The 27,646-nt window shown below is 44.0% G+C and overlaps 1 protein-coding gene across 7 annotated transcripts; it reads right to left on the reverse strand.

The window, feature by feature from the left end:
* Positions 1 to 4,931: 4,931 nt before the first annotated feature.
* Positions 4,932 to 20,564, reverse strand: LOC308379376 (zinc finger protein 646). 7 transcript variants are annotated; one of them, XM_080856493.1, is made up of 6 exons: positions 20,131 to 20,274; positions 17,091 to 17,171; positions 15,964 to 16,065; positions 13,223 to 15,547; positions 11,522 to 12,709; positions 4,932 to 8,874 (listed from the first exon to the last, which is right to left on the reverse strand). In XM_080856493.1, exons 4-6 carry the CDS (start codon positions 15,436 to 15,438, stop codon positions 7,869 to 7,871), a joined length of 4,410 nt encoding a protein of 1,469 aa, XP_080712619.1. In that variant the 5' UTR covers positions 15,439 to 15,547; positions 15,964 to 16,065; positions 17,091 to 17,171; positions 20,131 to 20,274; the 3' UTR covers positions 4,932 to 7,868. The 7 variants fall into 7 exon arrangements, with proteins under 7 accessions (XP_080712619.1, XP_080712621.1, XP_080712622.1 ...); XM_080856495.1 differs by lacking the exons at positions 17,091 to 17,171; positions 20,131 to 20,274 and adding an exon at positions 20,477 to 20,564; XM_080856496.1 differs by lacking the exons at positions 17,091 to 17,171; positions 20,131 to 20,274 and adding an exon at positions 20,471 to 20,534.
* Positions 20,565 to 27,646: the final 7,082 nt, after the last annotated feature.

Here is a 27,646-nt window from a genome sequence, read left to right on the forward strand (position 1 = left end):
AGCAATTCAAACCCTTTGAATGGAAGAGGAGTGTCATGTCACCAACAGTTAGCCACTAAGAGACTGTAAATAGCATCTTTACAGGGGATTACCCTGCCCACTGCACTTGATAAGGGTGAGTTAGCCCACTAATACACTGTTACACGTCATGTCCTTACACACACTCTTCTAGGCTTCTGTCACGAACACACTCTTAAATAGGCTTTACCCCATTACTGCACGCACACAGGCTAACTAACACACATACTTTCATCCCTCCGATGTCAAATGTGTCTGTTGGTGATTTATGCAACGTGCATTTTTATATTTTATAAACCTATCGATGATATCACTATAGCCTACAACATAATGAATGCAATTCCGCGCTCGGTTTGTCTGGTGGATTGGATAAATTTTTTACAAAAAAATTTAACAACACATGTATTTTTGATAAATTTAGGCTATAAGCCCCCTATGCGTGGATATTTGCTGACATTCTTCAAATAGCCTTACAGTTACTGAGGATAATTATGCTTTCCACAAACTGCTGGTAATCGAACAGCCATTATTACAATAAAGACCATGAGGTGTGGTTCCATTCTTTCTATGGCGAAAGCTGCAGTGTGGTGTGATGTGAGTGACGCATCAGCCGTCAGCGGTTCGCCGCCATCTCAGGTCACTCCGTCACCGGGTTGGAAGGCGGAGATCACGATAGCCTCGCCACACGGGCAAGCTAGCGCGCGAGAGAACGAGTGACCCACTGGAGCCTGTCATCTCATGTTAGCAGGAGCTCTCCGACTGCCCCACGCATGTGGCGTGTTGAGAGAGAGCGGATTAGGGCTTGGCGGCATCTGTCCCCGCAGGCAGCCCACACCCCAGACGCACACAGACGCTGGCTGTTATTGCCCCGGAACGACGGTATTGGCTCCCTTCAGTGCGTCTGTGTGCGACTCATTTTCACTAGTGGGTCATTCAACACCAAATCACCTTCAGCCTTACAGTTCATGTGATGGATTTTCATGAAAAATCTAATTTAATTGTATCTTATAGTTCAATGTGTGTAGGCTATTTTATTAAGTATTTGTGTTAAAATATTTGCAGTTGGTGCGCCAAGTCATTTTTATTAGTCTGAATCCACATGTTTAACCTCACCAATGCCTTAAATCGTAATGGATTCAGTTTAAATTATTGTTAAAACATACTGGCTGTACATAACATCATCCAGATAATGTTCACTGAATTTCAAAGTGATCTGCGTTTCAGAGTTACTACGAAATCAAGTAGCCTACAACAGGGTGTTTCATCAAAGATTGTGCAAGCATCAATGTTTACAAATTAACCTTTGACCAAGTTTAATGCTATACTTGATGTAAGGCCACTAGCTTCCTCAGCATAGATAGGCTAATCCTTGGAGAGCCACTTAATTTGATGTTAACGTGCACATTAAAGGGACAACAATAAAGTTGCTGACAAAAGCAGTATTTTGTCAAAAATGTTAGGATGATGCAGACATGCTGTGTCAATACATTATCTTCAACACATTCACTTCCCAACTTCAGTAAGTTTTTGTCTGATTCTGTCAGACTACAGTGAGCAATTTTACTTTTTATTGTAAATTGTCTTAGGACAGAATGGACTTCCAAGGCTCTTCCCAACAGAACAGGCTTCCCACTCGACATCCACTGGACAATGTTCTAACAAACTGCAATATTTGTTACAATTTCGGCTTGGTGACCATCAATGCAAAGTTGCTTTCCCCAGTCACAGAGACCTTATTCTATGCAGTCAACAGTTCCACAAATACCAAAACACTAATTCCCTATATGCTAATACATACCAAGATGTGGATTTGTCAGCCCTAGTGATATATGAACAGCAAAAGCAATATCAGCCAACTGTGGAGCGCACGTGCCTCTGCCACGGGCTTCAACATCAGCTCAGCCAATGTGCTGTGCAGTGTTTTCACTAGTGATTTATCAACCGCAGAGCGATCTCGGCCGACCGTGGCCCGGCAGCAGCCCAAACTCAGGCCAGATGTAGGCAGCCGTGAGCAATCCTCTGGGGGAGGCCATTATCTCAGACGGCCATCTTGCCTGCACAGAGAGTGGGGCAGCCAAGTGTGTGGGGCTAATGGATTCCTCTGATTTGGGTCCATTCTACTCAGAAAAAAAAATATTCAATTCAATTTTATTGATTTATATAGCGCCAGTAACAAGTGGAGTTGACTCAAGGCGCTTTACAGACTCCAAGGGCTGTGAGATGTAAGCAAGCACTAAGGCGACTCAAAGGAATACCTGGCACTATTTATCTGGCTATTTTGAAGAGATAGTATGCAACAATTTGCATTTTAAAACACAAACTAGTACTGGTATCATCTTTAAAATACTCTTCATGGTATCAATCATCCCTACTAGGCTATATGCTATGCAGTTGTGTGGTCTGTTGGACCACCCAACAAAAAATGTCAATGTTAAAAAACATAAGCAGCACCAAAAGACATGAGTTAGCGTGCTAACAAGCCATTTGTCAGAGGCAAATGTGCTGTTATTGGTGTTATTAAGGATTTCACATGCCTTTTTGGTGGTAAGATTGCCAGTTTTCAAGCATAACTCCTAACTGACAAAGAACTGTCCCCCAAATAGTTAGTTTGACTTGAGAGGACAAACCGTCAAAGGGCCCCACATCCCAGCATGCATTTCTGCCCACAAGCAATACTTACATCGTGTGGGAGGCTGAGGGGAGCGAGGGAGAAGGGATCAGACACGCAACTCTAGACATCTAGTTTCACACCCCTGATCAAACCATTTTAATCACTGGCAGTACAACCATACTCTTACCCAAAGCCTTATACTAGACAGCAAGACAGGCAGAGAAATCTTTTTTTTTTAAATTCAAAACACTTTCTTTTTAGTTTTTCCTCTAGATATAATTCCATTAATTACACATTAGAACAATTACACTTATCAGTTTTGCGTCATTTGCACTTGAAGCAAAAAAAATTGGAGTGGGCTTCAACAACAATTTAAGATCCATGACCCAATTCAATGTTGTTGAATTAGATGGAAGTTAAAGAAAAAAATCTAGGGTTTTTTTAAGTGCAAAAACCAACAGGGGGATTTAAGATCTGACCCATTAATTCTTAATTTGCTGCTCTTTCTGATCAGTTTAGTACCTCTGGTATCCGCTGGTAGCAGAATGGATGTTCCCTGGAGACTTTCTCATGGAAAGACTTCACACCCTAGGCACATAGACAACTATGCCCCAATGGATAAATCCAGGACATACGTGCGGCAGACAACAGTCACAGCCCCAGAACTCTGGTCTCAAAGTCATACAACCTTTATCAGTCATTTTGGGATTGCACTTCTTTCCTTCTGATGGAACACACATCGAGTTCTCAAAGGGTCTTAACTTTCACCTCACTTACATTGAAGAGAAAGCCACTCCTTACTGGTTTCATTCAAACTGGAAGCATCATCTTGCCGACAGCTGAACCTGTGAGCCATGACTCTCTCTTCAGGTTAATTGATTCCAAATCAGTGCGTCTACCATTGATTGGTGTAGTATTGGTGGGCCAGGCCTGATTCATAACTGGTGTTGTGCGCAAGCATGGGAAGGCGTTTCACAAACCCAGATTAATGAATTAACCAGGTAACTTTTCCTGGGTGAAACCTGGACCCACAGCACCTCCACTCCAAACACAAGTGTGGACGAGAGGGGGTGGATGCATGCCTTTTCAGATTTGACTATACAGCCATCTAGATTTATCATGAAGACTGGTATGTAAAAAGTACTTGGAATTTTCCAATAAAATCACATATATATATTATTTTTAAGTACCAACACTTTCTTATCCACAACAAATGGTTCTAACAGTAAACAATGCAGATTAATGTCTGCTGTTACATCCCACACAGCCGAGATGATGACATAGGGCCTTCTGGTGCAGATTGAGTTTGCACACCCCATAAATCTGCTGTGTTTTTAATGGGTTATCTATGGCCTGGTGATTTGTCATACAGTTCATACCAACCGATATCAGCCACTTTATCCAATAGCTTCCTATTGGTAAACACTTAAAACATCCGGACATCTGATTTTTTAACATTGCACTAGATCTGCCAGCTCACTAATAACTGGTAACGTGTTTGGAAAAAGAGTCTCGTGTGCACCTGTCTTTACACACAGACCAACAGGAAGTCTATATCCACTTCTCAAGGTCTAACTATTGTTTTGCTCTGCGGGAAGTGCATCTCTCTCTGGTACCTAACCCCCAGTTGACGCTAACCATGAGACTGTTCTGGTCATAGAACTAGAAGAACTCTGTTTCTGGCACGGATCCGGTTGCTACCTTGTAGTTAGCCAACGGTCTTTTCGGGCAAAGCTCACTGACAGGTCTGTTTCAATGTCAGGGTCTGTTTAGATGTGGGGACTAGTGTTAAAATAAGACAGACCATAAGCATCTATAAAACCCCTCTGCTGGACATGTAATACTTGAATGTTCTTCCTGCATATCCAGCAGTTTGCACCCTTAGCCTTTGGCCTATTCCAATATTATCGCAGGCCAACCATCCGTTATCTCTTGTTAACTGAGGTGAAATAGTTGCTGGTTTATTAGGTAGTTATGTGTTAACGCAGGGGGAAACCAGGAGTTACTTTTAAATCAATTTCATAAAAAAAGAATTAAAAATAATAATAAACAAAACAAAAAAAAGACAACCATTTTCAAAAAAATAAATAACATGATTTAGTATTTATCCCCTCTTTTTGTATTCCCCCAAATCTGGATGACATTTCTTCTCTCACTGGGCACTGAACTGCTATTATCTTCATGACTTTTACGAGCTAGAGCTTTTCAGAAATCCCAATTCCATTTCGATACAGCAAATGGAATGAAACATCGACATGATCAACAGTGAAGGAAGAGAGGGACAAAACAATGAGTTAGGCCAAAATAATCTTTCCCATAATAATATATCCCTAAGTGTGTGAGGTTCGTCACTTTTACATGTGTGGTGGGTTTTGCAAACTGACTTTGAGGCCACCGAAGGAAGGGGAAAGGGGGGACGACAAACTTCTCAGCAACGACAATTGAACCGTCCAAGGCTTTTTTTTAGCTATTTATTTTCATTACTTGAGAGCATTAAGGTTATAATCCAAACAGGTTCTGTTAGGAAATGAATTATCAAAATGTAGTTTAAAAAAAGTGTATAGTCAGCATTACATATATATATGCATGAAGGAGGAAGAAAAAAAAAAGTTAAAACTTAAAAATACATATTTATATTCGTTCAAAGTCCCAATCCTTTTTCGAAACTAGCCATTTTCGCAACTTGGAAGCGTTTGTATGTTTTCTTTTTTTTTTTCTCTCTCTCTTTTAAACCATCCAAATGGGAACAAATTTTGAAGGTTTCAGTACATAAATATACAATCTTCCTGTGCTCTACTTGTGTTCACAATACTCCTCAGAACGTCACGGTCACTCAAAATAGAATTGACTTCCTAGCACCAGTGCTCCCAGGTCCAAAGCTGTTCACATTGAGCTTCAAATAGTCAAACGCAATTAAATAAAAGAAAATACTAATAAATACAAGGGATACGACAAAAAGTGTAACAAAACCAAAAAAAAAAAAAGAGAAAAATTCTAAAATATGGTCGACTGAATGATTCTTTTTTTACTTTTCAATAGTTCACAAAGTCATCCCTTAAAAGTGTGAGCTTATAGCGTGGAATAGAAAGTCCAAATCTGACGAGGGGGAGGGGCTGGTGATCAAGGGGGTGGGGGGCCAATAGAGGGCAGAGAGGGGTCTGGGAGGGGGCAGAACCGCCACGACATCACGTGTGAGAAAGGCAAGAAAACATTACAGTGATCCGTTTAATACTCATCGTACTGCAATCAAAAAAACACACATTATAACGCTCCCCCCATTTATTGTACAAGGGACAGACAACATTATTTTTTTTTTCCGTCTTCTTCTTCTTCTTCTTTAAAAGCATAACAAAGAGAGTTTAGAGGATGGAGGGTACAGTCACTGTAACAAGTGTTCATTAGGAGTCCGTCATCTCTGACTCCGTGTCATGTGTATACGAAGAATGCATGTCACAGGAAGCGAGCTAAGATGAAGGGGGTGGGGGGGTAGGATCTGGTACAACACAGCTCCTAACATGGGAGGTTCTAAAACTAGCGTTTTTTTCTCTTTTCAGTTAAAAGTGTTAATATAAATAAAACGCGTACTACAGTGATCTTTTTTATATAAAAGTCTTCCTGCAAATAATACAGTGGGGAGTACGATACAATACAAGGTAAAACCAAATGCTGGCACAGGCCTATCAATATACATTTTCTTTTTTTTTTCTCCTTTGTAGTTTTTTTTTCCTATTTTTTTTGTAGCACAACCTATCCTTTCTATACACTAACTAGTTTGGCGCAGGTTTTAGAAGTATGGGTTCAGAGCAACATATTGAAATAATAGGGAAGGTACACGGCGAACCCAATAAGCGCAACGCTGTCATCTGCAGAATTATAAGGTTTGAAGCTCATCTTCGTGCTGCAAGAAACACACAAGTTAGAAAAAATTAGAACATCAAAAGGGATTACAAAAAGAAAAGAAAAAAACGTTAAAAAGAAACACACCCCACCCTTGATACAGTTCTACACAACAGAGAATACGATACCTCTGTCCACAGTTTTGTTTTAAAAAAGAAACACTATACAATGTCAAATAACTTTACTACTAGTGCCTACAAGATTTTTTTTCCTTTTTCGTTTCGAAGTTGTTAGTCATTACCATGATTTCTTCGTGATATAGATATATATATATATATATTTATATATGTACGTATAGGAAACGCATTATGCACAAGGCTTCACATCAAGGAGAACTGGACAGAGTGTGGGATGAAATGTGATGACAAACATTTTACAAACTAAAATATTTTTTTTTTGTTTTTACACCTGATCTGATTGGGACGTGTTTTGACTCCATGATAGTATTCATTGATTGACTTGGGAGAAGCTACAGTGACATCACTTCCTCCTCCACCACCATCATCACAAAGGCATCGGCATTTACTTAAGGGCTTTGTCCCCCTTTGCTGACAGTTATTCAGGGTATCTGAGACCAGCTTCTGGCCGTGTTGCGTCGCGTAACATGCACCCGATAGTTCTCCAAAACGCTGTGTTCACTCATGACCAGTTTAACAACCCAGTTCACGTTAAGGGCCCCAAAGAAGAGTCTAAAGCTTGCCCTAGAAACAAACGAGGGGGGGGGGGGGGGGGGGCATTTATCCAGGGGACAGCCGCTTACAACCAGGCCATTGCAGAGGTAAGGTCGGTCAGTCGCCACGGTGACTGGGATGAGGTTATCTTTTTGTGTGTGTTGGCGCATGCAGGTCCACCCTGAGTTATTTAAGCCACCAGTCATAAAGGGCATTGATCCCTGCACCTCCCCCACCCCTACCCAACACACACACAGTCCTCGGTGCCTCCTGGGTGTCGTGCATCTTAGGGACCTCTGTGCTTACCCAGAATGCCCTGCTCTACGTGAGAGTCCTACAGTAACGACTCCGAGGCTAGCTGCTACCGGAGATGGGTGGTGGATGAGAAGGGTGGAGGAGTGGTGAAGGACAAAGGGGGACTTTTGGCACCTCAAAAAATTATAATAAAGGAACCAAAAAAAAACACAAGAAAACAAAATTAAACAAGAACCCCAGAGCTAAACTATTGGCTAATTCCAAGCCACCCACCTATACAAATAAAAACAAAAAACAGAAAAAATGACTAAACACACACACAATTCTCCACTCCATCCTCCCCCAACCCTCGAAGGACACTCACACACTCAGACACCCAGCACACAGACATTTGTGTGTATTTGTGTGTGTTTGGGTTATATGAAGGGGCCCGCGGGCATACCCAGGTAGTTGGCGGCGCCCATGCTGCCGAGACTGGTGTTGGCGTTGGATGAGGGCGCCGTGCTGCTCCAGTGGACCTTCTGGTGGTGGCGCAGGTTGGACTTGCTGGAGAAGCGCTTGTCGCACTGCTGGCACGAGAAGGGCTTCTCCTTGGTGTGGATGCGACGGTGGCAGATGAGCTGGGTTGACACACGGAAGGACTTGCCGCAGTCGGGGCACTGGTAGCGCTTGGGCTCTGTGTGGATGCGCCGGTGGTTCTTGAGGGCCATCAGGTTGGAGAACTCCTTCTGGCAGGAGTTGCAGAAGTACGTACCCACCTTGTGGCTGTTCTTGTGGTTGAGCAGAGAGCTGGCGTGCCGGTAGCCACGCCCGCACTGGTCGCACACGTGCGCCTTGCGCATCGACGCGTCCCCGTCACGGCCGCGGGAGGACGGCTGGCCGCTGCCCCCGGGGCCGTGCAAGGAAGGCGTCAGCTTGGGGAGGCCGTTGGGGTCCAGGCCCTGGGCCTGCATGAGAGTGAGGTCAAGCCCAGAGCCCCAGCCCAGGTCCCCTCCACCGCCGCCACCACCTCCGTGAGACATCCCCCCGCCGCCCGAGGAGGAGTGTGGGGGGTGGTGGTGGTGGTGCTGATGCTGCTGCTGCTGGGGCTGCTTGCGGGCGATGCCGTGCTGCATCTCCTGGTGGAGGCGGAAGCTGGCCTGGCTGGGGAAGCTACGCTGGCAGAGGGTGCAGGCCAGCTCCCGCTCCTTGAGGTGCACGCGCCGGTGGTTTTGCAGCTGGGAGGAGACGCGGAAGGCCTTGCCACATTCGGGGCAGCGGTGGCGGCGTGTCTCTGAGTGGATGCGGCGATGGTTCTTGAGGGCCAGCAGGTTGGAGTAGGTCTTGAGGCACACGGCGCAGTGATAGATGCCGACGGTGTGGGTGTTCTTGTGGTTGAGGAGGGAACTGGCGTGACGGTAGGAGCGGCCGCACTGTTCACATCTGTAGATATCCACAACGGAGGCAAACACAAGGAAGAGGAGAGGAGGAAGATAAAAGAGGAGGAGGTGGAGGAGAGAGGAAGGGAGCAGAGGGGCAGGAGAGAAGCCATTAATCCAGTGTTCATTTCCCTCTACATCCCCTCACTCTGCATGTCTGAACGTGTTAGTTATCCTCATTTAAAACTACATAGGTCTTCTCGGGGTTAGTCAACCTCAATTCATTCTAGGTAGGTTTTAGTTGACCTAACGGCGTGTTATCAGTATAGTTATATGCTATCTGTTCAGAAAGGCACAAGTACAGGTATATGATCTTGAATCCAGCTGCCAAAAACTCCATCACAGTCCAAACTTTGACTTTGGGGAGGCTTTCTAAATTGTAAATTCAACCTAGGGCTGCACGATTTGGTGGAAAAAGTCGTGTTGCGATCACTGTGGACAATATTGCAATTGCAATATAGTAAACAAATGGCATCATGTATGTACATTCTTGAGCAGCTCAAAAGTATCCTCTAGTAAGTAATAGTAAGACAGGCACGTGTCTACATGTGTTTAACCGGGCAGTCATAATAATGACTGTGATATGACCCCCCCCCCCCCCCCCCCCCCCCCACACACACTATGGCCTTGCCCCTAGACCACCTCCACTATGGCTTTGCTGTGTTTGTAATGCTTAACTTCTCTGCCTGTGAGCAGAAGGTGGCCCTCCACTAGTTCTCCTAAGATCAGCCTGGCTGTGAACACATGGATAGGCTTTTAGAAGTGTAGGAAACACACCTCATCTGCACTAATGAGAGCTAATCATGTCTAGCCTACCACTTAGTATAAAAAAATATGTTGCTTTGATCCTGGTTTGTTGCAGGTGCGCTCTCAAATAGGTTTGCAGCTGAAATTATTATTAGAATAAAGGAAGTAGACTTAATTAACAGTGAGTGAAGGTCTATTTCAGAACTGTAGCCTATGTGCAGGCTATAATTAGATTATCCTCATTGTTTCCACATATTAAGCTAGACCATTGTACATGTCCTGGTATCTCAATCATGTTAAAAATGTGGACAAAATGGTCAAAACAGAGAACAGCCTAGCCTTCGGCAAGAAAAATGTATCAAATCACAAATTTACTTTGATGGCAAGGCACTGCCTGCAAGCCTCCCTGGCTTTTTTGGTCTCCATGGTGTTGAGGTTTGTTTAAACCCTTTATAGCCACCAATTATTAAAGTGCATTCCTCCGGAAAAAAAAAGCAGTGTGCGAGCCACTGATCATAAACTCAACATGCTTTGGTGAGGCGTCCATTTTATGCACACGTGCACAAACGTCAGTTAACACAGAGTCGACTAATGGACATCTTAGGACCATTTTACACCAATTTTTGTCAACCATGACTTTCCTTGATAACTCCCCCCTCTTAAAAATCTGAGCAAGCTAAAAAAAAATCTCTGCATAATGTAGTCCTCTGGTTTGCAAAACGGATATTCATACCATACAAGGCACACGCATTCACTGCCCAAACAGTGACTGATCGGTCTTCTCTTTATTAGGGCCGTAGGTAATGAGGGGACTGCACTCAATTAGAGAATAGGTCATCATGTTCACACACAGATTTTTTTTTATTTAATTAAAATGGCAGCCTTAGATTAATCGTGCAGCACTAATTCAAATCAATGGAAATGTTATAAATGAGTGGTTTTTTTTTTTTTTTTTTTTTTTTTACTGTCCACAAGCAGGACAAAACAGTCAGACAGCCTCCTGCAGCTGCAAGGCTCGACTTATTCAGATTGTGAAGATCAGCTGTTTACCATCCTAGACAGCAGGTGGCGACACTGATTCACTCTAGTTAATCTGAAGGAGCTCTATGCAGTCTGTCCTTATATGGACATGGCACTACACTGACTTCATAGGTGCATGTGGCTTGTCACAACCTCTAGGAGCTAGAAAATCAAAATTCACCGATACATTTAAGATTAAAAATCGTTTTCAAAAGGATGGAACAAATTTAAAACAAATAATCAATGTTTCTTGCCCCCAACTCAAATTTAGGGAGGTTGGGGCTCAAAACCTACATACAAACATGATGGGGTAAATGACTGGGTTTGGCACCATGACAACAGCTATGCTATCTGCTACTGCACACACAATATATCTAAAATCTCAAATACATTACTTTTTCTAGCACTATCTAGCTAAGACTACAGACAGACCTACAAATGATTAAATAAAAAAGAAAACAATGGCCTATAAACACAAAAAGGCACACTACAGACATTTTCAAATTGGTACCAACAGACATCATTAATTGAGGAGGGACTTGGGGTTACTTTGGGAATTGAAAAAGTGTGCAAAATGTAAAAAACACAATTTGACTATACAAAACATTCAATTTAAAACCTTTTGTTTTTGTTTGTTTCCTTTTTTTTTTTTTTTTACGATAACCTAGTATTCTAAAGCATATTGCTAACTGAAAGCAAAGGGGGGGTGACTTATCTGTTCTCCACTAATCAAACTGTCCAAACTTCAGAAAAATCCGAATTCCGGCACACGTATGGTCCCGAGGAAGCCGGATTGGAGATCATATACCTGTAATAAGACATGTAGAGACCTGTGATCTTTTCTATGTCACATCAAGAATCACGAACAACAGACGATAACTCACGTGAACCGGCACTCTTCTCCCTCGTGCGCGCTTGATGCGGCCTTCCTCCTGCCCTCCTTGCCTACCTGGTTGTCCCCGCAGCGGTGCCTGGCCAGGCCCGACCTCCCCTGGAAGCTCTTCCCGCAGCTGGGGCAGCCGAAGCGGGTGTGGCCCTCCTCGTGGACCCTCTGGTGGTTGCGGAGGAAGCGGGCCAGGCGGAAGGCTTTGCCACACGTGTTGCAGATGTGGCGCTTCTTCTGGGTGTGGATGCGCATGTGGTTGCGCAGAGCCATGTAGTTGGTGTAGGGCTTGTCGCAGAAGGAGCAGCTGAAGTTGCCCGTCTTGTGCGTGTTCTTGTGGTTGAGCAGGCTGCTGGCGTGCTTGTAGGCGCAGCCGCACAGGTCGCAGGCGAAGGGGCGCTCGTCCCGCTCGGGGGACCCCAGCCCGCCGGCCTCCATGCTGAGCCCGGAGCTGCCGAGGGAGGCCGATGACGAGGGCATCCCAGTGTGGGCACAGTCGTGTGAGGCCAGATCAGTGGCGGTGGCGAAGCCCTCGCCGCAGCCGTCACACTCGTAGTCAGCCACGGGGCCCTGGCCGCTGGTGCCCGGCAGGTCCTTGCACAGCTGGTTGGTGGTGTGGGTCTCCAGCTGGCGCTGGGTGCGGAAGCCGCGGCCGCATTCAGGGCAGGTGAACTTCTTCATGGCGAAGTGCATGCGCAGGTGGTTCTTCATGGCCAGCCGGTTGGGGTAGGTGGAGTTGCACACATTGCAGTGGTACTCGCCAGTCTTGTGCAGGTTCTTGTGGTTGGCCAGGCTGCCGGCGTGCCTGTAGGTGCGGCCGCACTGGTCACAGGCGAACGGGCGCCGGCCCTCGGGGTCGTCGGGCTGTGGTGGGCGAGAGGTCCCCGCTGCATCGTAGGGCTTCTTGAAGCCCTGGTGCTGCCCGTGTTGGCCTTGATGCTGCTGCTGGTGCATGTGTTGGCCATGCTGGCTGTGCTGGCCGTGCTGGCCATGGTGCTGGTACTTCCCAGGGTTCTGGACCCGTCCCTGGTTCATGGACTGCATCTGGGACGGACCCCCCTCGTAGCGGCCCCCGTTGGGATTCATGCCTCGGGCCTGGTTCTTGGCGCGGTGTTCCTCGTGGAGCCTCAGGTGATTGACCAGCTGTTTCTGGATCTTGAAAGCCTTGCCACACTCCTCGCACTTGTGCCTACAACAGAGTCAAACACACACACGGAGAGTGGAATTAGATAATATAGTATGGTCCCCCACAACACAGCAAACACCAAACTTTTCTTTAAAAAGTAAAAAGCCATATGCGCAGAGACCGTGTACTACAGAGTGGGGAAAAAATTTCAACGCCATGTTTATACAAATCATCAACGAGATACAGATGTTAGGGGGGAAAAAACAGCCATTCATGAGCTGTTTTTTTTTTCCCTTTGCATAGTCACATAAACAAAAACATCCGTTGCCCTCTCCAGAATTTCAGCAACAGTCAAACAGTTTTTAGTGGCTGTTCAAGTTCATTCCTACAAAGATTAGAAACTACATGAGGACTTAATGTAAAACAAAAATGAGCAATATGAACAACTTAAAGAAAAAAAAAAAACATACATACACACACATACACACTTACACAAAGAACCCCAAAAAAAGAAAAAGCAAAGCAAAAAAAAAGAAAAGGAAAAAAAAAAATGAAACACATGCAAAGATGGCTAACCTTTTAAGGTCAAAGTGGGTCCTCTGATGGTTCTTGAGGGCCAGCAGGTTGTAGTAGCGTTTCTGGCAGACCAGGCATCGGAAGACACCAGTCTTATGCGACTTCTTATGGTTAAGCAGAGAGCAAGGGTGCCGGTAGCCCCTGCCGCACTGGTCGCACCTGTGGGGGCGATCGCCGCTGCCAATCGACTGGTTGTGCTCACCGCTGGTGCCAGCGCCCCCCGTCATGCTCTTTGCCCCGTTCATGCTTTTCCCCACTGCCCCGCCTCTTGCCTTGCCTGGACACAAGTGTGTGATCAGGTGGTGGCGGTCGGCAAAGAACATGCCGCAGTCCACACAAATGTTGTTCCGGCTCCCGTCCATTTTGCCATTGCTGGTGGAGGCACTAGCGCTCATGCTGGCCCCGTCTGGCCGGGTGATGCCATGGACCAGCTGCTGGTGGTTGACCAGGTCCTGCTTGCGGGAGAAGCTCTGGCCACAGGTGCTGCAGATCATCAGGCCCCCCTCGCCACCCTCCTGGCGTCTGCGCCACTCCTGCTCGCTGGTAGGGGAGAGGGCGGAAGGCCCGGCGCCCTGGTTGCCACCCGGCACGGTGCCGTGGCTGCGCAAGTGGCTCCGGAGTGCCCGCAGGCTGGCGTAGTGGTTGCCGCACACAGAGCACTGGTACACCTCGCCATCATCGTCATCGTCTCCGCCCTTGTTGTCCATGCGCTTACCACCACCGCCGGCGCCACTATTGCCGCTTCCATGGGAGGGGCCACCGGCTCCCCCGGCAGAACTTCCTCCGCCACCGCTGCTGTACTGCATCTGGTCGTTGCCACGGCGCTGGCCGCCAGAGTCTTTCATGCTGCCACTGGGCATGGATCCACCCTGCCCGTGGTAGCCCATGTAGCCATTGGACATGCCACCCTGTTGCTGGCGGCGCTGGGGGCACATGTGGGACTTGATGCCCGAGATGTCAGAGTACATTTCGCCGCAGTCGGCGCACATGTGCCGGTCGGCCTGCCTGTGGCTCTGGGGCAGCGGCGAGTGGCCAGAGTTGCCCTGGGAGAGCGAGCCGTCGAAGCGGTCGTGGAACTCCAGTGAGTCCAGGCCACTGCTGTGGCCGCCATCGGGCACAAAGTGGGCAGCGTCGCCCAGGTTGCCCGGCAGGGAGATGGGGGTGGTGGCGCCGCTGCCGTGGTCTTGGGAGTGCACAAAGCCCTGCTGAGAGTCCAGTGTGAGGGGCTCGGGTGACAGCCAGTCGCCCTCGTTGTTGAGACCCTGCCCGCCGGTCCGGGACTTGTGGCTGCGCAGGTGGCTGTGCAGGGCGGCCAGGTGTGGGTACTGCTTGCAGCAGATGGTGCACTGGTAGTGCCCCGTTTGGTGGCAGCGCTTGTGGTTCACCAGGCTGCCAGCATGGCGGTAGCTCTTGCCACACTCGTTGCACTTAAACCTACGGTCGCCATCGTCCACCGTGGACGACTGCTGCCCACGGGACTCACCTGCTCCGGGGGACGACACCGAGGGCTGGGAGTTGGAGCCCAGGCTGTCGTTGCTGAGGATCGAGGGGCCCTCCTGCGCATGAGGCGGGGGATGGGGGTCATGGGTCAGGTAGTGAACTTTTAAGCTCTCCAGGTCGGGGTGGCCCGCCCCACAGTATGCACATGTGTAAATGGGGTTGTTAACAGGGGGGCCTAGCATCTGGTCATAGCGCTTGTCGGACAGGGGGGGCAGCGGCAGGGGGTCCCCCAGGGTGGGGGTGTATGGGTGCACACCGGGGGAGCGGACAGTGCTCAGGTTATGTGGCACTATGCCCGGGAAGCCCCGGGTCAGCCCCAGTGAGGAGGAGGCTGCGTTATGCAAGAGAATGTGCTCTTGGAAGTCATTTTTGTTGGGCAGGGCTACCTGGCAGAGGTGGCAAAAGCAGGAGGCCATGTCGTCGCTCTGGGGGCCGCGGCTGTCACTCTGGTGGTCGCCGCTCATAGACAGGCCCGGGGGCTTGAACTTGGAGTGGGTGCGCTCGTGCGCGCTTAGGGCTGCTAAGTTATTGAACTGCTTGTAACAAATGGCGCACTTAAACGCACCCTCCTGATGAGATTTCTTGTGGTTCACCAAGCTACCGTGGTGTCTGTAGGTGCGGTCACACTGGTCACACTTGAACGGGCGGTCCCAGGCGTCTTCGGATCCGGGTGATTTCTGCTTGTCGTTCTGGCCGTCGTGGTCGTGGCCCATCATCCCGCTGTTGTTCAGGTGACTCCGGAAGCCCGTGTCGGACAGGTCCTGGACTAGTCCGTAGTCCCTCTCGTCTTCCACCGGGTCTTCGTTGTCCTCCTCGGCTTGGGCACTGGGGGACAAAGTGTGGATACGCAGGTGATTCTTCAGAGCCAGAGCGTTGGGCAGAGTACGGGTGCAGACAGGGCACTGGAAAGAGCCCACCTCGTGGGACTTCTTGTGGCTAGCCAAGCTATTGGCGTGCTTAAAGACGCGTCCGCACTGTTCACAATCGAATCTACCGCTCTCCTCTTGCTGATAATGTGCTTTCATGTGTTCCAAGAGGCTGGGGGTACTGGGGCAAATCATGTCACACTCTTTACAAGGAAACCCCTTGGCACGACTTATATCATGCATGGCCATGTTCAGTGAATTGAAATGGGTAAGGGGGAGAAGTCCACATAAAACGCTCCTCGAAAACAAAGAACAAAAGGGGGCAACGAATGACTGCTCAGCTCTCAGCCTCTGTGGTGTCAGCCATTTTGTTACCTGAATCACAGATATTCTCTCCTCTTGGCCATTCAATTCCAACCCCGCAAGAGCAGCGCAGTGTGTGTGCGTCCAGGCAATGACTGGTCACTTGGAGCAGATCTGAGGAGACACACAAGAAGAGAGAGAAAAAGAGAGAAAGAGGAGGTGGTTACTGTTTGGAAATCTTTGCAATGATTGAACAATAAAACTTACATTTGACAAATAAAATGCATCAATGTATATTTATATTAACAAACCATCATGAAAGGTAATTAACAGTAATTATGTAAATATTGATATGCTGAAATAAACTTGCACTGGTCTTACTACAGAGTACAAGTTTCATATTCTCATAATAATGACCATTTATACCATAATTGTATGCAAATATGTGTATATTGATTTGAGTATGCCTATGCATGTAAATAGCTGCACAAAAAACAGAACATTATGTACAAAACATGTTGATTACAAGGTTTTGAACAAACTGATATTGATATGCTAATTAGCCTACTTTGTATAATTATCTACACACATGACTATATACTGACGTCAGTACACCTGACAAGCAAATGTGTTATTGGGGTTAGTTAGGAGAGATATAAAGGAGTAGGTCTTCATTATTGGATGCATCAGCAACTTTTAACCCGTCTAGACTTGCCTTTCCAATGAGGGCGGTCAGACAGCTAAGATGTGTTTTTCCTATCCACACACTTGCGCATGTTGTTCAACAAACTGGTTTTATATGCCAACCAACTCCTTTTACAGTTTTTCTCCTTATGATAATATAGCCCCACGAAACCTCAAAAAATTAAAATCAAACAGAAAAAAAAATAATAAAAAATGTAATAATTTAGTCTTACACCATCAGCAAAACACTGTACATTTCCGCCCAGTCAATGTTGAGAATGATTATTAAATTGTATGAAACAAATTCACTCAAGTAGGCTAATTACCAATCTGTGCAGATTTGAATATGCTTATATAAATATTGAATTTGTGAATCAGTTGCTTAAAAGGCAGCCAATTTGGTTGGAAGCCACGTTGTTGTAAAATTATTAAAATAATGTTCAATATGAAGCCAAAGTATGAACCTACCTTGAGCAATTACAAACTATGTCAAAATGATGGTAGAGGTCACTCACCTACATTTTGTCTGAATGGAATACCATTATGCAGTTTTCCGCTTTGACCTTGTAGCACCCTACATCTAACCTGTTACAAATCTTTGCAAATAAAATGGTAAAAAGTAAAAGATAAAAATTATTTTGGGGGAATGAGAGGGTGTCTTGCTGTTATTTGTTCCTAAGATGCATCCAGAGAAGGTTGATTTAACCACAAAGGCCAATCACAGGACACTACATCACGTCTGCTCAAATGATAAATGATTGACTTACTAAGCAGAACAATTGGCCCACTTATGTTGTATGATTGAGCATTATTCCAGCTCAGCGAATCAAATTTCATGGAACTACACGAAATAGCCTTTATTTAAAAAAAAATTAAAAAACGGCAAAAACAAATTAAAAACCTGAGCCACAGTTTTGAGGCAGATGCAGAGAATTTCACGTTATAGTTTAAAAAGCAGGTTTTTGATCATCGAAGCCCTGCAGGGCCTCCAGCCTTCCACTCCTCGCCCCTCCCCCCCTTGCTCGCGCTGCATATCCCCTTCTTATGGTGTGAGGTGTGGGTGACACCTCCGTCAGACTACCCTTTCATCCCACACGGGGGAGTCTTGCTGCACCAATGAGAGTGCGACGCTGTGCCCTCAGGGTAGGTACCCTAACCCATGGGCACCAATGCCAGGCCATCTGGATGCGTTAGCCTCACCGAGTCTGTCAAGATCTGTGTAGCGAAATGCCAGATGGGTCCAGCATCACACACACACACACACAGAAGAGGAGGGAGGGGGGAAAAAACGCATTTCCACTACGCTTGTCTGTCAGCTGTTGTTTACATTTGGAGGCAAACATATTCATGCCTGGCAAGGCAGATCTTTTTCATGTTGGGAGAGCATTGTTCAAGTGACTTTTTTGAGCGCATTGAAGAATGGGCCACAGATAATCTCTAATCCTTCCAGAAATTAACAAGTGAATAATTTGATTCAGTACTTCGAGGAATTTTATAAAAATAAATTGGTTTCAGAAGAAAAGAGAGCAACGGTGGACAGATACAGATGTTTTCGTATCTCATATTGTAAATGTGGGAATTCTGACTAAGGACTGCATCAAATTATAATATTACAGTGTGAATGGGAGTACAATGGGCAAAATTTTGATATGTGGAGATACTTATACTGTTCCAACAGACAAATTGAAAATGGTTACTAAAAATACTTTATGTCATGAGGCACTTAAGAGCAACATTCATAAAAAGCAAAGGTAAATGGGGTTTTACCTGCTCTTTCTTTCAACTGACTATTTAGTTCTGTTCTACATAAAATATATGCTGTTAGACTTTGATACCATCACTTGTGAGCTAGAGGGACCACCTACCTGGTCTAAAACGGTTTCACTAATTTGTCTCCTTACACTTGAATAACTACGTTTTACTAAGAATACTCCTTTGTACATATGATTCGTCAAGTGAGCGAACCATGTGGTCAACAACTTACTCAAACACTCCTACCGCCAAAAGCGTGCGTCTGTAAAGGTTTGCGAGCTTGGCCGTTTATTTTTTAAGAGATGTTTACATAGCGCAGGGGCTGTGTGGGCTGCGTCGACCTGAAATCGCCAGATGTGCAATGGGTTGACAATGGTCGGCTGAAAATATATACGAATATACCTATTATGTCTGATGTGACGGTAAACCTCTAACCATTCGTTTTATTTTACAATAAATAAACCTTTAGAAAACATTTCTCAAAATTGTTGCTTTCCCGCAAGGTGCTAAGTTGCATTGCAATAACAGATGAAGCGCGCTCATATGTAAATTCTCCGGTCGATAAAAAGTTCCATTTATTTGTACTATCTTCGCTCATTGGAAGAATCGGGTAAAATATTTTCAGATTCAAAGCTTATTATTGGGAGGTAGGCGACTCGATGTCCCACCTTGGCCATCCTAAATGGATCTACTACCTTCGACGAAATGTCTGTTTACCGAACGACCTAGCTAATGGCTAACAGCTAGCTGGCCAAACACCTCGACAATGAAAATGGAAGGCGCGTTCGACAAACGTTGATATATTTTGGAATTTGCAGCCATCCAAGTTAGGGTAGATCCAGTTAATATTTTGCAATGACCTTGATTTGTCTTTTACACCACGTTTCACACGATATGGATTTATTCGGACAAAGCGGGTTCTCTTTGCCGCCGTTCCGCGCGACATTCCGTGTTATTTTCCCCTAGACGACTCCCCAAATTAGGCAACGTCAAGGCCGGTGGACCGAGCAGCCACCTCGCGTTGTTCGAAATTTTCTTCTAAAAGATGCAAGCATCTTCTTAATATACTTGCAATCCAACGCTGTAAATACACGATACGCAGCAACAGATGGGACCTCAATAGCTATTTACCATCAAAACGGCATATTTGTAATTCATTGATAGCAATTTAGCTGTGTAAACATAAACTAGCTAACGTTAGCTGGTTGGCTAAAGGGTAGCTAGGTCAAGTGTGAAAACCAACCAATCTTGAGATATTATATAACGGTTCCATAAATGTGTATTTCGTATCGTAGTGGACAATACATTTAGGAACAAAATCTTGCGAATAACGAGATTATCTGCAAGCCCGTCTGAATTCTTTAGGAGATGCGTTCACTAACGTTAGCTAGCTAGCTAAACTTGCTTTGGGTTTTGTGTAGGACTGGCTACCATGCTAACTAGCTGTGCTAACCTGCTAGCTACCCCCCACGATGCTAAACGAGAGGAAAACGGAAGTTGCTGCATTGAGAGTAGCTAACCATGAATTTTGCAAGCACAAACAAAAACGACACGTCCTAAACATATACATTTGCAGAAAATCCATTAATATATTTGCGTTCATTTTCTTTATGCTTCTAATCGTCCATATTTATTTACAGGGCAGGTTTTAAATATTGCTATATTTGCTCGGCTTTTAGCATTGCTGCTAACGGGAGCTAGTAGGCTAGTTAGCACGGAATCAACACAAAGATCACGGCAAATAAGCGGTGAACGAATGATGAACATCATCTTGTTACAGACGTTTTAACTTCCTTAACTTACCCGTTCCGAGACGAAAATGAGTGGGGTGATCGAAACCCTATCTGAGCGCGCGAAATTAAAACGTTCACCGACTAGCCATTTGGATTTTTTTCCCTAGATCAACCACCGACTTTGGTTCTTCTCGGTCTTTTTTCTTCCCACCTATTCAACATACTTCCTGCTAGCCGAATGAAGATGAGGCTGCAGACGTACTGTAGCGCGTCACGTTGCGCAGGATGGGTTGGAGTCGGTAACGTCTCTAAACAATGTGTACGATTGAATATAATTCAATTTTCGGTGTTAAAACTATTCCCTCACATTCACATTTCGATAAACGATTAAATACACGAGATATACTCACACGAACCTTAGCCATTTTGGGAACGCATCTCCGCCTCAATGCGATGCACAAAAACGGTTCGCCGTGGTCACAGCCATTGCTTCGTGTACCTCGAGGAAATTACATTATGAGGTCACATCCTAGGCTGTTCAATGGCTCTGGTCAGTCTTTCGCTAGCGGTCTACGGACTCTGCTTGAAAGGGACCATTAGCAGCATATATTGCCCATATTAGAGCCAATGAAACCTATTTTTTGATGTAAATAATAGTCATTAATAATGATTAATTTAGAGTATCGGATAAGGGCGTGCATTGAAAAAGCTACAAACATTTAAGCGATTTTAGTAAGTAATGTATTGCTTTATGTAAAGGATTGCAGATACATTCTGATAAAATAAAATATTTTACTGGTCTTATGTTCAGTCATTGTGGTCTGTTTTCATGCTACCGAGCTGGATCCGTAAGGCCACACCCATCAGGCGACACATGGCATTTTTTCAGAGGTTTGGTTCTGAAGAGAAGACATGATAAATCTAGAGGTGCAGGGTTAGGGTTTCCAGACCCTACAAATGAATACAGGCTTTAGATTTCAAAATAGTAAAATGATAATACATGTTCAAGGGTGTCAGGTTTCAAATTTTTCTTAATTGCAATAGCTTATCTATCATTTTGATGATTTGTATTTCAATACAGAGAGTACAGCATACATCCACACATAGGGCACATGCACTTTTTTAAAAAAATCTTATTTATTTATTTTGCATCAATTTTCTTTTGTCATCTCCCTGCCATAAAGTGGCATGATTGATTAGAGTAAAACAATTACACTGAGGTGGCCATTAAGGGCCCTAATTGAATTGATGGGCAAAAGGCGAAGTCAGCCGTGCATGAAAAAAAGCTAAAGCTTGCATGTGGCGTGTGGGAGTGTTATGCTGACCCATCTATGTTTGGGTTTCGGATCTAGCTTGGGGTATTAAAAATGCAAAATCGTTTGTTTGCTTGATGCCATTTGCCCGTCATTGAAATTAGTGCCCTAAAAATGGGCTTTCCAAAGCCTTTTCCCTTGTCACAAAACAACTGATCATGAGAGTTTGATCAGGTATGAATGGCTTTGTAATTTGTAAGTACCTCTTGTTATAATTAAGATAACAAAACTGACTGATATTGCACACTATGCAAAATTGCTAGATTTACTTCCACATACTTCGATATTTAAAATCAGGCCGTTGCAAATCGCAGCATTACACCTGACATCAGCAGTCATGTTTAGGCTATGCTACATATATATCCCTTTCTGAGATGATGTGAAAAATCTGAAGATACCCCGAAATACAGATTCTCCTTTACTCCTCGACCAATTCCACCTTCTTTTAGGGGCCATGACCTTGTTGAAACCAACCACCATTTCATATACCCTCTCATTGTTTCTTATTTATTCATTTATTTTTTTTACTTTAGGGAAGACCTCTTGCACACGTACCTCTGCACTTACTGCAGTGCGTTTGCGGGGAGTTCAAGTAGCAGTGTTGCTGTCTGCCACCATGCCTGGTCTCCCAGTGGAGAGTGAGGTTTCCCCTCATCAGAGTCAGTGGCTGGAAATCTGAGCCGCTTTCTTCTAGTGATATCTGAGACCCTCAGTGGGTCCGGTCGTAAGACCTGACTGATTTCTAGGCAGGGGTGAGCAGTTTTACCCGCCAAAGTTAAGGGCCTGGGAGCTTTTGATTGTCCTTTTTTGTTTGTTTAGTTCCAGCTGAGTAACAGTATACAGTACTAGAATCAAACTTTTGATTTAAGTGAAGCCCCCCAAGATTGGTCTAGTCTAGTCAGTTTAATGCAGTGGTGTCAAGTTTGTGTGTGTGTGTATGAGTTTTATGTTTGTGTGTGTGAGTGTGTAGTATGTATGTGTGTGTGAGTGTATGTGTGTGTGTATGCTTGTGTGCATGCACTATGTAATGTATGTGTGTGTGTGTGTGTGTGTGTGTGTGTGTGTGTGTGTGTGTGTGTTCAGTCAGAGAGCAAACCTGCACTAACACCAGCCCCTCTGTGAGGAAGAATGCCCACCCCTGCTCAGAGGCCTCTGAGGAATGCAAGGGCAGGGGGAGATGTGGGCATGTTTTTGTGCGTCACCCCCATAAGCAGTTTTTGCAGCAGCAATAATCACGCTCTGTCATCAGCTGGATGTATTTTTAGTGTCACTCACTCCACTAGGTAAAACCTTACTGTGGAGAGTGTTTTCGATGTCTTGGAAAGTCAAATTTGTTGTTTGTCAGTACACAAACATATTGCAACCAATGTTACAACTGAAAAGATGTGTGTTGTAATCAATTAAACAACAACTTTTTTTGGTAGACTACAAAGAAATATGTGGAGCCCCTACAGCCCAGAAAGGTGATATTATTTCATCTTGCACAACTTAATTATCTTGTGGCAACAAGTTTTTATCTTGTGCGCACAAGTTATTTTGGAGGAACGTATTGGAACAAATTATTTAATTGAGTGCACAAGATAATTACTTGTTCCCAAAAAATAATCACTTGTGCGTACAATATAAAAAAAACATCACCTTATGGGACATTAGGGGCTAAATAGAAATGAGTGAAATCTACAAGAATGGCAGATTTTTAAGTGAGGATAAGTGACTATCCTGAATCTAATTTAGATATCAAAGTGTCTTAAGATTAGTGTTTCATTCTATGATTTTACCAGATGAGGACACAACGGGTTTGATCTAGTTCCCTGAATGACAATTTAATGTCCGTCAAAAGGGCACATTTAGTGAACACCCGGCCTTCCACTGTATTCATCTCTGTACTGGCACCCCTCCCAAATTGTTTGTAATAAATGGGGTATCTAGAGGCTGCCATTGCTGTTTCATTACACAACAGTCTTTTCTGGTGTCCTCTAGCTGGCAAAAGAACTACTGATGGTTTACAGCTCCAAAACAGCCTTATTTAATAAGCTAGGTGGCAATACTGCAAATGCTCTGTTTACCATGATGAAAACATTTTCATAAATGCAGCTTGTATTTCAGATTTATGTTTAGATATTCTAGATGTTGATAACATTATTGTAAGAACACAGATTTCATATGTCTTCAGTATAGTGCAGCACAGTACAGAACAGTAATTCATGTTGCAATCTGCTAAAGGTAACTAATTTGATTTCACACGTCCAAAAACCTGAATTCATTCAGCTACATGTGTAATCAGAAATTATGAAATACTGTGAACAAATGGAAAACGATAGCTACCACAAAAAAAAAGTATTATACTGTCCGAATTGTACAGTATGCTGATCAAAAGTGTAATGAAAACACCAATACCAATATGCCAAATTGTGGTCATCGAAAGGATTTATTTGAAGTGATATAGATGAGATGGAACTGATATTCCAACATTTGTTCCAGTTGTGAAGATGACCTTACAAGTTTCCTATTTTAACTGGTTTCCTATTGGTTAAAATGAACCTCTATGCCATGTCAACACCAAATTATCCTGTATCATGGCTGTACTTGAAAGTGGGAAATATTTCTGTCTGAATAATATTCCTTCCACTGTTGCATATTATGTTCATTACAAATACATGTTTGAACTAGTGTTATTGCCTTGGCATACCCTCCCATTAAAAATTGGTAGTTGTTTTTAGACAATTCACCGTAACGGGTTCATAATATCGAATGTCTTACATGTACACTTTTTGCATGACAGTGTGTGCTCCCAGTCTTTCATGTGGCATATGCATGACTACAGGTTTCAGTTCAAACCAAGTCTCCATGGTAGCTCTGAGGCCTATGGTGGCCTATAGTGGTCAATTTGCCCGTAATGCAATAAAACATTATTTATGTTTAATATGTTGAGATAATTATTGTATGCAATTGTAGTTTTTCAACAGAAGGCCTTTTAAGTCAAATACTACAACAGTGGAACACGTATGCTGCAATGGTAGTATTTGTAGGAGCAGGACTTACAACAAGAATTCCACAATGCTCTTTTCTGACATTAGTCACAAGTCACAAGTTACAAGTCACAAGTCACAAGTCACAAGTCACAAGTCACAAGTCTTTTATTGTAGGATGCACAGAATTACGGAGGGTCAGACTGGGCACTGAAAAATCCCTGCATAACAACCTCCCAAAACATTACATAGAGTAACATAACATAACATACATTCTGTACAAGTACATAACTTGAACATGATTTACACGTAATAAACATATAATAACCTAAATAACCTTACTAAATATACAAGATAAATAAACAATACAGTATGCTAAAACATATAACAACCTATACATATAATACTAACATATATACATACAACATATAAAACATATAATAAACTATGCTAACCTATTAAAAACCTATACTACCCTACAGACGAATCCAGTGTGGGAGTACACTAAAAAAAAGTGAACTCGGTGAGTTGCTGAATCAAATAAATGTACTTGTATTCAATTGAATTAACATTTCTGTGTTTTAAAATCTAGTCCACTTTAGTAAGTCTAACTTGAAATTAAAACTTGTTCAAGCAAAAGAAGACAGCTTAATTCAACATCACACTGTTGAGTGAATGGCACAATCACCTCTCAAATCTAGTCTAACTTAAGTCTAACTTAAAATGCACAATTCCCTTTAAAATCTAGTCCACTTTAGTAAGCCTATAACTTAAAATGAAAACTTGTCAAAGCAAAAGAAGCTAGCTAAGTTAATTCAACATAACACTGTTGAGTGAATGGCTAAATCACCTCTATACAATAATGTCCTAGATGGGTTTCTGTAGGTCTTACAATGAATATGCTCAGACACTGACTCCACATTGAGTGTGATGCTGTGTTCAAATTAATGTGCTCGAGGTCAAGGTCTTACCCAACTGGTATATTTTATTCTGTGATGTTGAAACATTAGTGCATGGTTTAAGAGGTGAAATAGCGATTTAATTCTAGAATTGAAGTTTTGGGGATCTCAGCATATGCAACATTACATTGGTTTTGTTTTATGTTTTTTGTATGTTTTGTTACAGTTCATGGTGTGGGCAAAACTACCTACTTATGGAGAGAGAGCATAAGGATCCGCCCAGAGAGCCTAAGGATCCATATTAACCTGAAAAGGGCAATACGCGGGTGGCATGACTAGGCATTAGCCAATCAGAATATTCGTACTGTCGTTGCCATATAATACATTTCAATATTGAATTACTAAATGTAGATGATTTGCCTGTCAGTCGTTTGAAACGCTTGTAAAAGCTCAATTACTAATAAATAACCATTATATATAAAACTAACAATGCTTTCTTTACCACACCCAGAGTTTGGTATGTGTTGAATGATGTCACGTTGATATCATGTGATGGTTGTCGTTCTCCATTGGTAAAAAATAATATTACATAACCAAGGTATGGCATGGTGGCTCAGGTGCTTGCACTGCCACCCCACAGCAAGAAGGTCATGAAGTTCGATTCCCGCATGGGGCACTGTTGGCTCTGGGGGGCAGGTCCTCCCTAGACCTTGACTGCTCAGGTGGGCTACCTCCCAGGCCTGTGTGGACTTTGCATGTTCTCCCTGTGTTCACAAGGACCCTAACAGAAAAACATGCAACAGAACACTCTCCCGTCAAACCCTGACCAAGATGGACAGTTCACTTCACTTGGTCCCTGGGCGCTTAAAAGCTGCCCACTGCTCCTGGGGTCCTGGAGGAAGGACAGTCCGGGATGGAAAAATGCAGAGGTCAAATTCACAGGCACCTCCGTGTGTGTGTGTGTGTCCTGTGTCTCCACCTAATGTATGCACGTGTCGTGTGTGACATTGTGCAACAATAAACTGACTGAAGTCAGCTTTGTTTGTTTGCATTATGATTTGAATTTACTTAATTGTGTGAAAATTGTTGACATGGTTTAGTAAGTCCAACATAAATTCACTAGTTTTATAACAATGAAAACCGTTTGTGTATACTGCTTATTCAAGTCAGTTAAGTTGGAACTACAAGGAGTTGTTCAGTTAGTGTTAGTAAATCTAGTTGAGTTAGAATTACATAAGTGAGTTAGGTCAGTGTAATGAAGGTCTGATTAGTTAGATGAAAACTACCTCATCAATTAAGGCTGACTTGACCAAATAATATTGAAATTTCTTAATACAGTCTTGTTGGTTTCACAGAAGTTAGTTATTCCCTCTGTAATAATAGTATTACATTAGTTTGAACTTTGAACACAACTCAGTTATGTGGAATCATTGACATAACAATATTCCGGATGCTACTGTACCACCTTCCAGAAGGCAGCGGGGTGGAAATCGGGATGGTAGCAGTCTTTTAGGATCCTGCCAGCTTTCCTGAGGCATCGTGTGTGGTAGGTGTCCTGCAGGGCTGGGAGCTCCCTGCCATTATAGGACCTTTATAGGACCTCCATGGAGCTCCCTCCCATTACAGGACCTTTTCCTGAAAAGGCGACCCAGGTATGTTTGTAGATTTTAGAAAAGAAAAAGAAGGTCTCAGACAATTACTTAATTGAAATTTCAGTTGGCAGAGACCAAGCTGGCATGACTCTTTCTGCTGCTTCATTAGAGTGACACTTTTGTGGTTGGTCTTTAAATTCCTGTCCTGCATTGATTAAACCCCCAAACCACTCATCTCTGTTACTCAAAATTACACATTTAGCACATTTTGTCATGGCCTTAAAATGGCTTGTATGTAACTGTACACTTTGCTTCATTTAATATTCGCAGAGCTTTGAATATGCAAATTAGCCACACTGGGCTTCTCCGATGATAGCTCTCGTTTCAACATAGACTTATGCTAATGGTATGTAAAGACCCACCCCGTACGTTGATGGAATTGGTTCCTTAGGTATGTGACGCATGAAACCCAGGCTATCTGATTCCATGTTTTTGAGACTGTCATTGGTACACTGCAGATCCATTGTGGAAATACTCAGCAATGGCGTTGACTGCTTATTTGGTTATGATATGTCCTGTATCATATAAAAAACATATTAACATCGTTAAAAACTGGAGGCTGGGGGGGTCTTTAAAGGTTTTTGGTAAGAGAAAATGCACATTACTTTCAAGGCCTATTAGTCTTTGGGTGCCCATATACTGATCATCTCCTGTCTGATGATATCAAAATTGGTGTGCATCTTTCATGTGATGCTCAGTTAAATAACGAAAAAAATTAGATTCAATTCAGGGACTAAAGTCCCCAATCATCCA

This window comes from Sprattus sprattus (genome assembly GCF_963457725.1).
Source record: "Sprattus sprattus genome assembly, chromosome: 18".
Classification (NCBI taxonomy): domain Eukaryota; kingdom Metazoa; phylum Chordata; class Actinopteri; order Clupeiformes; family Clupeidae; genus Sprattus; species Sprattus sprattus.

Excerpts from the sequence above, each read along its gene's own strand:
- LOC308379376 (XM_080856491.1), bottom strand. The coding sequence starts at position 15,837 with ATGGCCATGCATGATATAAGTCGTGCCAAGGGGTTTCCTTGTAAAGAG. Across the intron at positions 12,710-13,222 it reads ACCCACTTTGACCTTAAAAG|GCACAAGTGCGAGGAGTGTG; the intron begins GTTAGCCATCTT and ends ACTCTGTTGTAG. Across the intron at positions 8,875-11,521 it reads GGAGAAGAGTGCCGGTTCAC|ATGTGAACAGTGCGGCCGCT; the intron begins GTGAGTTATCGT and ends GGATATCTACAG.